This window comes from Brachypodium distachyon, chromosome 4 (assembly GCF_000005505.3).
Source record: "Brachypodium distachyon strain Bd21 chromosome 4, Brachypodium_distachyon_v3.0, whole genome shotgun sequence".
In the NCBI taxonomy this organism is placed as follows: Eukaryota; Viridiplantae; Streptophyta; class Magnoliopsida; order Poales; family Poaceae; genus Brachypodium; species Brachypodium distachyon.
In genome coordinates, this window is record NC_016134.3 from 30,753,028 (window position 1) to 30,766,549 (window position 13,522).

General features: G+C 47.1%; 1 protein-coding gene across 1 annotated transcript; it reads left to right on the plus strand.

Moving 5' to 3' along the window:
- Positions 1-6,259: 6,259 nt before the first annotated feature.
- Positions 6,260-7,167, plus strand: LOC112268936 (bZIP transcription factor 16-like). Its single transcript, XM_024455224.1, has 4 exons — positions 6,260-6,336; positions 6,599-6,679; positions 6,795-6,860; positions 6,978-7,167. Exons 1-4 carry the CDS (start codon positions 6,274-6,276, stop codon positions 7,116-7,118), a joined length of 351 nt encoding a protein of 116 aa, XP_024310992.1. The 5' UTR covers positions 6,260-6,273; the 3' UTR covers positions 7,119-7,167.
- Positions 7,168-13,522: the final 6,355 nt, after the last annotated feature.

The window sequence follows — 13,522 nt, forward strand, 5'->3', positions numbered from 1 at the left end:
TACTTGGGTGAATGTTGAACCCTTTGACCGGTGGCATTGCTCTCAACCTTCAGTGTGATGGTCTTGCCAGAGAGTGTCTTCTCGTAGGCCCGTTGTCTGGCCTAGCAGGGGTGGGCTTCCCGGGTTCTCCCTTCCCGGGAAGCGAACCTTGCGGGATCTCGGCCATCGCGACCCACGCGTCCAGCATCAGTGGGACCTCTAGCGAGACTTCCTCTCCCGTCCCTGCCAAGCGACATCCGGCGACACTTCCTTTCTTCCGTTTCTTGCATTTCGATAACGCCGTCAACTGTGCTCGCTGTGGCACGTGTTAAAAAAACACCCGACAAAACATCTATATGCCGAGTGTCCTTTTTTTTTGCCATGGGACTAGGTGTACGTGATTTTTTGCCGATTGCCAGATCAAAAGCACTCTCGAAGGTCTTGGGCACATGGCAAAGTTGGTTTTAATTTCCGGTAGTGCCTGCCCGATATATGCATCCATATATAAATCTGTTATATAATGATGTTGTAATGAAACAATCGATGATACTTATTGAAATATTTAATGTTACACAAATGAAATAATGATGTGTTATAATTTTTATTCATATAGCAGTAAAATAATTATGTGCTATTGAAATTGATGTTCTTGAAAATAATGTTCCCTAACTAACATAAAGTTGATAGGTACCGGACCCATTAAAAATGTTGCATACACATGGTAAATGCACATGCTAGCACAACTATATCCGTGTATTATTCATATGTTCAATAGAAAAATAGCAAGACCCCGTACATATATCACCTTTCTTGATATAAAAATGAAATTTTCGTGTTGAAATTTAAGGTGTTTGAGCATTCTGCTTCTTTTATTTGATTCGAGACATGCATTTTGACGCCCTGACTTATGCATGCCTGGGTTCGTTCGTGTGCAGGCCAAGATGACACAGAAGGCGCCTCCGGGTTCGGTGGCCATGAACGCTGGAGCCTCCCAGCCACGACTGCCGAGCTTGAACTGTGCCATGCCTCCGGTACCCTTCACCTGGGCCCCCTTGCAGGTTGCTGCCGCCGCCGAAGAAGGACACCACCGCCTGGTGCCGCTCTTCTCCCAGGACACCACAATGCAGGCGGCACCACTGCCGACCCAGGAGCCGCCGACGACGAGTGGTGGCCGAGAGGACGATGACGAGTGCTCGGTGCCACTCGCAATCAACGCCGCGAGTGACAATTAAAATCATAAGGTTAATTTGTAGTGCTTAGTGCTTACAAAATCCTGGATCTGTTACTGCATCTATCTGCGTATGTTCAGAATCTAGCAATGGTCATAATTTTTCTTTGGTGACGATCAGAGTCTGTTGGATCTTCCTTCAACGGTTATTTTCTTTTACGGTTTTACCATTCTGCGAGCAAAAACAAATAAAGCAGGACAAAAATAATTCAAGTGAACTTAGTGTATTGTAGCCCGACGGCCTGTTTGAACCGGAGGAGGTCCCTGGAGGTCTTGGGATCGGTGAGTCAGACGAGTCCGCAGAGAATTGCTTGTCCTTGATCCTGGCGAGAGCATGGCACGGGTGGTAATCCCGGGAAGGAGCATAAACATAGTGTGTGTCACACGTGAAATGGGGAAACATGCGGCCATAACAAAGCCAGCCGCGTGTGTCTTCTATGTCGGGTTTTGTGCTTGCCATCGATCAAACCCTCACCGCCATCAAACACACACAAAAAGTACGTGTCGTATTACATGTTATTTATGTGTGGATTACATGCGCTCTCGCTCTTACACAAACAAAAATGCGCATCGTTTTTGTGTAGATCACATAACACACGCGCACACATTGAAACACACAAAAGTGTGTCACACTGCATATATTTTTGTGTGTACATCACTTAATACGTGCGCTCACGTCCACACATACATACAAAAATATGTGTCGCACTACATATCTTTTTTGTGTAGATCACACAACACCACGCACACACCGAGACACACACAAAAGTGTGTGCCACACTACACGAATTTTTTGTGTAGGTTACATAACACACACGTGCACGAACACACACTTGTGTGCCACGCTATATATCTTAATACGCACGCACACATACTGAGAGACACACAGAAGTGTGTGCCACACTACATATCTTTTTGGTGTATATCACACACGCACGCACGCACGCACACGCACACACTACATATCTTAGTGTAGATCACACAAGGCACACACATACATATTTTAGTGTAGATCCACAACGCACACATACATATTTTAGTGTAGATCACACAATGCACCCACGCGCATGCATAAACAAGTGTGTGCCACACTTCATTTTTTGTGTGTGTAGATTTCATAAACACAGGTGCGCACAAACACACAAGTGTGTGCCACGCTAAATATGTTAGTGTAGATCACACAACGCACACACGCACAAAAGTACATGCCACACTACATATCTTTTGTTATATAGGTCACATAACACATGCATACACGACATATTGTTTTGTGTAGACTACATAACTAGAGCCAAATTTTTAGTCATGGACAAAACATTGATAGGGTTGGTTTTGGTCATCATCCAAACTTGTGGGAGCGAACAACTCTATCGTGGATTAAAGGGAAAAAATATTCCAAGACATGCATTCATGTTCCTACTATTTTCTCCTTGATGCTCCAAAACTGGGTGCAAGAAGAGATTTTCAAGAGATCCAAGGTAGGCAGGCTCGTGCATTAAGGCGAGACATCAGGCTGTGGTAAAAGTCATTTAGTTGTCAATGCTAAGTATATGTTGTATACTATTCGTTAAGTGTAGATCCATATATTTGTGTTTTTTGTGTAGATCACAAACCACATAACTTCTTATTGGAATTTTACACATATGTAATATACATTTTTATCTAGAGAAAGTTACATCAAACCGCCACTCATAGAAACTTACTACACTTCGACACAACTTCTGAGTTTTTTCACGGAACCACATGCACTGCTTTAATCACTGTCAGTAGACAACAAAAGTTAGACGCTGTTTCGGGCATCCGGCCCACATGTCAGCCCACTTTTTTATTTTGCGTCGGCCGGACCGTAAAATTGCCCAGATCGATGCACGTTATTCAAACGGCACCAGAAACCGGCAAAATTGCCCAGATGCACTGTCTCCTCCGCTCTGACTGTTAAGCCCGCCAAGGGAAATTGCCAGCAGCAGGCATGCACGTCTCCGGCGACTTCTTGAAGATAGGTCGGGCCAGGCACAAACAGAGGCCTGGCCGGCCCGGCTGATTGCCACGAGTAGATATGTATCCATTTGTATTCATGCGACATACATGGGCTGATATTTATTTAGGCCGGGCCACAGATCTGGCCGAGTTTTAATCGATCGATCCACACGTGGGCACCCAACCATCATGGGAAGTCGCTGTTAGTAATAAGGTGCATTTCGTTTTCTAAAGCAAACCGAGGGCTGTGATTAGAGGAACTAATACCATCTCTTTCCTCTGGGTTTAAACTCCAAATCCACCCACCAAAAGCCCAAACAACAGCCCAATATCACACGCCCCGCAAATATGTGACCTCTGGTCACACCCATCCGGCCAGCCATCCTCATGGATGCTGAATGCAAGGACCCATCCGGCCGGCCATCCTCATGTTAGCATCGCGCTGCCCAAATTGTGTCCAGCCAGGTGCAAGAACACAGTGTCAATCAATCCAAATCATCTGCCCAAATCATTCGATCAAAACTGTTCCCTTGGTGATGGGCCTGGACGGTTGGGACGGTGGCTCGCCGTGTACGTGGGTGTACGTGGGCTATCTGGGCTGGACACGGGCCTGGATGCAGGCCTTCATTAGTGTGTGACTATAAGTAATTAGTGCTTGAAGATTCGTGCAAACTTTTTTTGAGGAAACAAAAAAGAATCATATTTCCCCTACCTCTCTCCTCAAGTTCACCGGCACAGCGAAGCCTCTGCCGTCGGGGACAGCTACACGCTCTGGCTCCTGTCACCATCAACTGGCTCAAATTCAAATCCCATCGACGCCGTGTTCCTCACCCACGTCCTCTTCTTCCTCCACAACAGTGACCCAAGTTTTTTGAGAGACAGTGCAGAGGCGGACTTGGCAGTCGAATTCCCCTAAAAATACCGCAACATCATTCGAAGCTCAGATCACGAACAACACAACCCATTCCACCCAGACTCCGAGTCCCCCAAGTACTCCCTCCCCCGCTCCCTGTAACCCCCGGCAGCCATGGACAGTCCGATGTATGAGCTCGCAAATCTTATGGGCGGCATGTTCCGGACACCAACATTTTGAGTCGCATTGTTTCCAGCTTTTATCCATATACCTGCTTCGTCTTCGATGTTGTTAGCGGAAAGCTTTTGTGCTTAGCGGCCAGGATTAGAAGGATAAGCGTGAAGCTCCAATCCCTGGCAGAATTGAGCGGCAGCCAGGATATCAGAAGCAACTAGTCAACATGAGCCTCAGCCACAATCTCAAACCAAATGAGCAGCACCGTGCGCTCAAGTCGGTGCAGCGCCTATGCCACACGACGTTGGAGGAGGGGTGCGGTGCAGAAGAAGATGCCCACGCAGCGCTCAGGCACACGGCGGGGCTGGAGAGCATGCATATTAGCGGGGATGGTGGCGCTGGAGTCCGGGACTCACCAAAGAAGGAGATAGAGCGGCGGCAGAGCACGACCAGAGTTGGGGAAGAAAAGCATGGTGCCCATCCTCGTCGCGGCCGAGGAGGGGAACCGCAGGGCGGCGAAGGAGCCGGTGATTGTCAACTATGAATCTTTTTGGTTTGCCCCCTTGTCTTATAGCTATAATAGTGGGAGGATTTGGCTTCTTCTGCCCGTGGCGCCACGCCCGACAGGTGCGTCAGCCTTGTCAGATCTGGCGTCAAAGCCCCGCCTCCAATCCCGATCTTAGTGTGATTTGTTACTGCATGACGCAAAAGTTGTACTGATTAGTGATAATGAGTAAAACTTGACTTGCTCCCGATCGATATGACCTTAGTCAAAATAACCTGCCGATTCAGGAACCACGTAAATATCAGCCATATCCTACGTGCATTTTGCTTAATCGTGTTGGTGATGCCAGGTCCGAGAAGCTTTACTTGCTCCCGATCGATATGACTCGTTTGTTGGAACAATATTTGGCTCCTTTCCAGAAAAGATAAAAGAACAATATTTGGCTCGATCCATCGCTGGCGCCTTATACGACAGAACACACGCGCGGCGCCGTCTTGAAGCTAGGACAACGCCGATTGCTTTGGGTGGATCCGGGCCGTCCCTGGCGCACGGCAAGAGAGAGCTCTACACGTGTCCCTCGGGACACGAGCCGCTTGGCCGGCATGACGTAAGTGGAGTGGAGTGGAGTACGTAGGCGGCGTCCTGATCACGCAAACGCAAGCGCCGCCTCTTCTGGCCATTTAGTAGCACGAGACCCAGGCAACGCCATTTAGCACGAGAACTGACGCGCAACGCCATCTAGAACTTTCTGCTTGTTGGCACCGTCGCTCACACCGCTCGATATCTCTCCGGCCTAATCTAGTTCCCAGATCCTGAACCTGAAGATGGCTAGCCGCGACGGGCAATCTGCGCGCCGGCATGGCTCCGATGGCCCTGAAGACGACGACGGCGGCCACTCCGGCGCCGGTGCAGCCGATTCACTCTGCCGTCCCCGCAGCCGCGGCTCAGGTAACTACTGATGGATTCCGCAACAGCCCTCCTTGATCTATGTGTGTACTATACACGGAGTAGTACGTTTAGGGCCAGGCCATCTCGATCTGTGGAGCGGACTGGGGAGAGATCACACGCATCTCGATCCGGCCAGTGCAATCAGGAATAAGTGCAGTTTCCCTAAAAAAAAAGTTGAAATCTATTTCAATCCTGTCAGGTCAGATGAAGTTGAAATCTATTTCATCTCAACTTTCTTGTGTTACTGTAGTGTTTTTTTTACTATAGTCTTTAGTTGGTCAACTATCAAGGCTTCGCGAGTATATATTGCTATAGCACTTGCTCCCTTTGTGCTTTGTTGTACTCGATACAAACGACGCAAAATAAAATTAAAAGGTGAGATAAGAACGCGCGTGTATAGGGTGGTGCAGTGGAGTTCCAGCCGAGCAAAATTTTCCGAAATAAATTTGGTACACTTTTTTTATAATATCGAAAACTTTAAACCCTGCTAACCATGTTTGCAGAATGAAATGATTGGTTTAATTTGATAACTGATGCAGGTGGCAGCGAGCACGACGGTGAGGGAAAACGACGCCGCGATTCGCTCCATGTTGTCCACTGGCTCCAGCGATGGCGCCCCCGCCGGCACCGGTAGCGACCGGTAGTGATGGCCATCGCCAACCGCTCACTGAGGTCAACTACGTGTATATATATAACGTGTGCTTGCTGCTGCAAATTAATTTTTTGCCCTATAGTTATATAGCTGAGACGGCCTTAGTACAGTGGGTTTCCTGCTTTCTCTTGCTGCTTTAGCCGAGACGGCCTTAGTACAGTGGGTTTCCTGCTTTCTCTTGCTGCTTTCATTCTCTTGTAAAAGCACTGAGACTATGTTGTTTCCAATTATATTTCAACGGGGTCGCCCGGTTTCGAATTATGGATGAATGGATCATTGTAGGCGGAGAAGAAGGAGGAGCAGCGGCTGCGGCGTGTCATCGCCAACCGGGAATCCGCCCGTAAAACCAGCCTCCGCCGCAAGGTACTAAGTCCTAGGAGGAGTAGTCAGGGGGGTTAATTAATTAGCATGTATATGTGCTCATTACCCTTGTCTGAATCTGATGAAATGTGTACTGATCTACCTTGTTACTCATCAGGCGCTGCATGCAGACCTGGAAAAGAAGGTCGCGGAGCTGACGACCGAGAACGAGAACCTCAAGAAGGTATGTACCACCATACCATATCATAGTTCGATCTACTAATAATGCGAGTAATTCGATGATCTATCCCAATATAATACTGCTGAATTAATGTGCGACTAACGCATGGTGCGTGACCAGGAGAAAGAAGTGTGGACGGAGAAGTACCAGACGCTCCTCGAGAAACAACAGCAAGAGGCAAACACCTTCCTTCGCTTTCCTCCTCCTGCTACTTTCAATTATATGCGTCTCTCTGTCGTTTCTTCCCCTTTCCGTTATTAGTTTTAGCATGTTAGTAGTATTAGTACAACTTTTTGTTTGGCCATGTACTTGTACAAACTTTTAGTAAAACCTTTGGGCCAAAATGGAAACCTAGTATATATGTTCCTATCTTGGCTCTAGGTTTATTACGTTCCTCCTGATCGAGCAGGTCGATCGATCGCTGCAACACGTGCATGCGTGGGCGGGAGATTGGTCTCCGCACTCAGTCCTGCTTAAGCTAGCTGGGAGAATCACTAGTGTCACCTGTATTGCATCGATCTGTGCCAATTTTTATAATAAATATAGTGGTCTTTACTAATTTACCAAGGGTTTGCACCAAATCATTGGTGTGAGTTGACACCAATGCTTGAACGTAGCTTTGCCCTAGCCTACTTAGACAATGTAATCCTTTTCCTTTGCTCTCAGTCAGCCTCTCGCAGACCCTGCACTACAAGAAATATGCTGATTTTTTAAACCCCTCCCCCCCATTTTTGTCACTAAATCATCATCATTTTCAATTTATGACATTCTTATGACGAAAACAGGTCGTCAAAAAGCAACCGTCGGTAATGATCTTTAATGACGTTTTTTGGTGAATTGGTCATAAAGGTTATGACCAAATTGGATCGTCACAAATTAATGACGAAATATTTTGGTCACTAACAGTCCGGCCAGGACACGTAGGATCTGACGTGGCAATCTGACAATAGGGAGGAGCCCGGTGTCCTCTTGTCTCTGTACAATATGGGTTTATTTTGCTGTCTTATAGGGATTTGGTGTTGAGCCGCTCCGAAGAATCTCGAAACCAGCTCAAGATGGCAAGGGGTATCCATTACCCGCGGATCTGGTGGGTAATATCCCCATTAGGGCAACAGTTTAGACAAATTTTTACCCATGAGTACCTAAACAGGAAAATCTTATACCAACTAGTAGAGCGGGTATGTGTATGGGAATATACAACCCATAGCTGTGTACCATGCACCCATATGCTAACCTGACATGTGAGTCCAGAGAACTCCCAATTCTATGGAGAGTCCCGAGTTTGGGCAATATGTTGGGTCTTGCCACCCTACCCTTGCAACCTTACTCCCAAGAAACCCAAAACTAACGTGCATCCCTCCCCCAAACCAATTGACTGAGTCAGTGGAGGCATGGGCGTGCGCGTGCCCTAGGCCGAGGCCAACACGGAGACACCGACTCCCGATCCCGTCCCACTCCTCACAGGGCAACCTCGACTTGGTGAGTTCTGACTTTTTGTAGGATGTGATGATTGCCTTGAATAAAAACTTCCAATTCTTCATCCTGGTCATAATTTCCGTTGGCACCATCGGTGAGGAGAAGCCTTAGGTTGGTAGCTTCTTCAATAAGCCTCCTCAGGCTCTCTAGGTCTATTGCTTACTATCCCCTACTCTCCTCGTCTTTGCCTCAATCGTAATAGCAAAGGGAAGGGTGACTATTGGGGTGGGGCTCGACATAGATCCTAGGACCTTGCTCCCCTGTTCATTTCCCCCAAGAAATCTTTGTGTCGAAATCCCCCTTCTAGTTCGTTGTTGTCAGTTATTCTTCGTAACGTTAGCTGGTAGCAGAAGTAGGTTGGGTGTAGCATGTTGCATACTCTTTTCAATTTGCTTGCATTAGTCTCCTTTTCTTGCGACTTGATGTGACCATGGAGACTAGGTACCTTTCGTGGGCGGAGCGCGATCTTCAGAAATGCAAGCTCTTGGAGCTTTCATCCATCGAGAGAACGATGGCACGTCTGAGGTCGCGGCTTCTTTGGTTGAAGGAGGGGGATGCGAATATGCATTTTTTCCACATGCATGCGAGCCACAGAAAACGTAAGGATTTCATTAGTCAGCTGAGAGATGGGGAGGGTTGGTTGTTGACATGCCATGAGGAGAAGGCGGCTGCGGTGGATGATTTCTTTGAGGGTTTACTCGGCGTTTCTTCTGATCGGTCTTTTGCCTTTGACCTCGATTTCCTTCACGTGAACTCTTTTGACTTGAGCTCTCTGGAGGAGAGCTTCAACGAGAAGGAGATTTGGGAGGTGATTAAGGAGCTCCCGATGGACAAGTCGCCAGGGCCCGATGGCTTCACAGGGCGTTTCTACAGAGACTATTGGCCCATAATTAAAGAGGATCTGTTGCGTTGTTTCCAACAGTTCTTTCAGCTAAGGATAAACGGTTTGGAGACACTGAACCAGGCCCTAATTTGCTTGCTGCCCAAGAAACAGGATGCGTTGGAACTCCGAGACTTTCGCCCGGTGAGTTTGATTCACAGTGTCGGAAACTCTTTGCGAAGGTTCTCGCTACTCGCTTGGCTCACCGGCTACCGGAGTTGGTGGGATCGCATCAGAGTGCGTTCATCAAAGGGAGGTGTTTGCACGATAACTTCAAATTGGTCCCAGGTTCGGCGAGGCGGCTACACTACAGTCGCTCTTCCTCGGTGATGTTGAAACTAGACATTTTTTGTAGGATGTGATGATTTACTTGAATAAAAACTTCCAATTCTTCATCTTGGTCATAATTTCCGCCGGCACCATCGGTGAGGAGAAGCCTTGGGTTGGTAGCTTCTTCAATAAGCCTCCTCAGGCTCTCTAGATCTATTGCTTACTATCCCCTCCTCTCCTCGTCTTTGGCTCTATCGTAATAGCAAAGGGAAGGGTGACTGTTGGGGTGGGGTTCGACATAGATCCTAGGACCTTGCTCCCTTGTTCATTTCCCCCAAGAAATCTCAATGTAGAAATCCTCCTTATAGTTCTTTGTTGTCAGTTATTCTTCGTAACGTTAGCTGGTAGCAGAAGCAGGGCGGGTGTAGCATGTTCCATACTCTTTTCAATTTGCTTGCAGTAGTTTCCTTTCCTTGTCAAGCCAAAGTCGTTATCCCTTAATGTATGTGGCGGTGCAAGAGCGGCCCATGATGATGATATATTCGAGACGTGACTGAGAGGTCTGCTTCAACATCACATACTGTAGGCCGGTCTGACAATGACGCATCGGCTTGCTTTAGGGGGTCCGTACCCAATCTATGGGTCTCGGTACTCTGTGATGCATATGGTTCTTTTTGCGTCATTGGCATCATATAAGTCTTCTTGTTCCGGCTCCTTGGTGTGCTTTTCAAGCGATGCTTTTATGAGGCTTCTTCCATGCATGTCAATCTGCAGGTAAATGCTCGATGTTTTACCCATCTCCAGTTATGGGCTACCTGTTTGCGACAGTGGAGCTCACCAGCAGTGAGTCAGTCAATTGTTCTATGTTCGTACACGTGCCCCCTCCATGCATGCCTATAGGGGGAAAGTCTGGGCATCCTTGTAATTCGCTCCTTTTGGGGTTGTAACTTGTAATCACTTCTTGTTCATAGATGGCATGCTTTAAAAAATACATTTGGTGGAAAGAATTTTAGTATCATTTGTAAACTTGAAGAAGTATCAAGTAGCTGATACTTCCGCAAAAGTGTCCAGGCATCTGGCCTCTGCATCAGAGTGTGCACACGACCATACACGGAAGTGTGTGATCATACATGTAGCTTGGCGCTCTTGCCATACGAAGCCGAGAGATGTCACTTTGTTTCAATCTGCACTGATGTGTTTGGCCATATGTTTTCGATAGAATTATGTAAACGACGAATTATCCTCGAAAGGTCAAGTATTTGGTCTTATTGTGGGACCGCTCGGGTGGTGTCATTCAATTATGGAGCAAGAGTGCTCGATCAGAGAGTAGAAACGACATAAGGCTAATTGGTCTTATAGTTGTGAGCATTAGGTCAATGGCATTCAATCATGGAGCTGGAGCTTTTGATCAGGGATAAGGAGTGGTGGAATACATATTTCGTCCTATCGTGCGACTATTTAAATGCTTGTTCAATGATGGACTAGGAGCAATCCGTCGTCAAGGAGTACGAGTGATGAAAGACATGCTTGGTCCTATGTTTGACCATTTAATTTGGATAAGCGGGAGAGTTTGACCTGGCAGTAGGAACAACAGAAGGCGTGTTTGGTCCTATTGTGCGACTGTACGGATGTCATTCAATCAGGGTGTAAGAATGAACAAGGAGATGTTTGGTCCTATTGTGCGACCATATGGATGTTATTCAATCAGGGAGGAGGAACGACGACTAAGGAGATGTTTGGTCCTATTGTGCATGGAGCGGAAGTGCTCTGTCAAGGAAGACGAATGTCGGAAGACTAGTTGATTGTCGTATTCTATGACCATTCAAATGTTGTTCGATCATGGAGCATGACCCTTCAAACACGGAGTAGAAAGGATTGAAGATGTGTTAGGTCTTATCGTGTGACCATTCAGATATCGACCCATCACAAAGCAGGAGTGTTCAATCAGCTGGGAGTACGAATGGTGGAATTGAAGACGAATAAGGTGTGCATGATTGGCCTTAGTGGTGATCAAGGAGGCCCAAAGTGACTGCGGCGCTCTGACTCCCGACCATTGTAGGCTCGTTGGCACCCTCTTAGTCTTAGATTGAAGCTTAGTCGATCCACTTGTGGCTACAAATTAAGGGCCCATGGAGATCACGTGGTAGAAGTGACTAACGACCAAACATGGATAAGAGGTAAGACGAAAGGGATGTCGAAAGAGGGAATGCATGGCCTTCGTTTTCCACTACTACAGAAAACCCCATCAGTGATCCCCCTCCAGTGGCGGTTAAAGCGGACCAAAAAACACACCGCCACTAGAGGCCTCTCGAGGCATCCACGAGGGCCACCAGTGGCGGTGACTATCACCGCCACTGGCGCTGCTCGTGGATGCCCCATTTGTTAGCAATGGCGGGTACCTGAAAAAACCGCCATTGGTGAGTCCGCACGTGATGGGGTAGCTACTCGGCCAACCGTGACCTTCCCTTGACCGCTGCAGCACCAAACCGAAGCGTACTACGGCGTGGTCGAAGAGATCTGGTAGCTTGACTACACCTTCACCACCATCGCCATGTTTCGCATCAGATGGGCACGCGATGTCAGGCATGAAGATCATAGGTTCACAACAATGATTCTGCCAAAAGAGATTCCCCGTCATCAGGTGAACGTCAAAAGAATCTCGGCACTGCATGAACCATGACAGTTTGCTTCCAAATGCAAACAAGTCTTCTTCGTAGAAGACCCGATAGCGAAAAACCGCGTAGTCGTGAGGAGAGGTAAAAGGAGCATTGTTGGGGTCGACGGAGTAACTTCACAACAAGACTATGAAGGTTTCCGCGATCCCACGACCAAGCAAGAAGAAGAGGTGGCAAGATGGACGATCCAGACAAGAAAGAAGTCAAAATTACCCACACAAGACGGGGCCTACGCTAGAAGCAGCCACGATGAGGTCCAAACGTATAAGAGGAAAGAGAAGACAACAAAGAAGAAAGACAAGATTGTCCAATAGTTCACTATTTGTGTAATTTTCAATGTAATTTGAATTCAAACGAGGTTCGAATCTTAACTTGTTCAAATTTGAAAACAAATGCCGTAAATTTGTTCGCTATGCTCGTTGATGATTTTCAATGTAATTTCAATTCTAACGAGGTTCGAATCTTAACTTGTTCAAATTTGAAAACAAATGCCGTAAATTTGTTCGCAATATTTTTCTACTGTGAATGCATATTTTATTTGCTTGTTTCATCATTATAAAGGAGAAAAAAAAAGGTTTTTAAGCCCGCCCGGGTCAACTAGGCTGTTCGGGTTCGGGCCCAGCCAGGCGAACCCGAAGCAGCCTACTACCCACTAGGCCAGAGCGGACCCGGGCCCACAGGGCAGTTAACCGAGCCCACAAAGAACATTACAGGGACCGGACCCACGGGCCCGGCGAGGAGCACAGGAGACAGGCGAGTGATTAATCGGAAGCTGATGCACAGATGGGAGAAAGCCTTATATGTTGGTTGAAACGCGTGTAAACTAGCGAGGTGGGACTAAACTCCCACCTCGCCTCGCGCGGAGCCCGCAGAAGGACAGCAGTTGCCGTTATTACAAGGAAAACCGCCACTGGAAGGGGACCAGTGGCGGTTATTACCAGGAAAACCGCCACTGGAAGCAGACACCAGTGGCGGTGGTTTCGCTAAAACCCGCCACTGGTGTGTGCTACAGGACTTGGGATTTCCCTAATCTTCTCCAACTCACCAGTGGCGGTTATTTTCTTGAAACCCGTCACTGGTAATTATTTCAGAATGCACTATTATAATCCTATTATATTCTCTGCGTTCCCAAAAAATATAGAAGTTGTACTTTTGGGTGTATAGTAATATTTTTTGTTCCCAATACTAGTTTTAGACATTAATTCATAGTATTTCATACAAATTTCTGTGATTATGTGTGGCTTTGGTGCTAATTTAATTCCATAAAATTCAATTTCCATCAAAATGTGATGAAACTTGGCATGGGAACACCTCTCAGTTTAATGAAGCCACATGGAAAAAAATCAAGCCCAAAGTTGTTATAA

Bases quoted from the DNA above. Each gene is read 5' to 3' on its own strand.
- LOC112268936 (XM_024455224.1), top strand. From the start codon at position 6,274: ATGGCGCCCCCGCCGGCACCGGTAGCGACCGGTAGTGATGGCCATCGC. The intron at 6,337-6,598 runs GTCAACTACGTG...GGATCATTGTAG, and splicing joins ATCGCCAACCGCTCACTGAG to GCGGAGAAGAAGGAGGAGCA. The intron at 6,861-6,977 runs GTATGTACCACC...GTGCGTGACCAG, and splicing joins AGAACGAGAACCTCAAGAAG to GAGAAAGAAGTGTGGACGGA.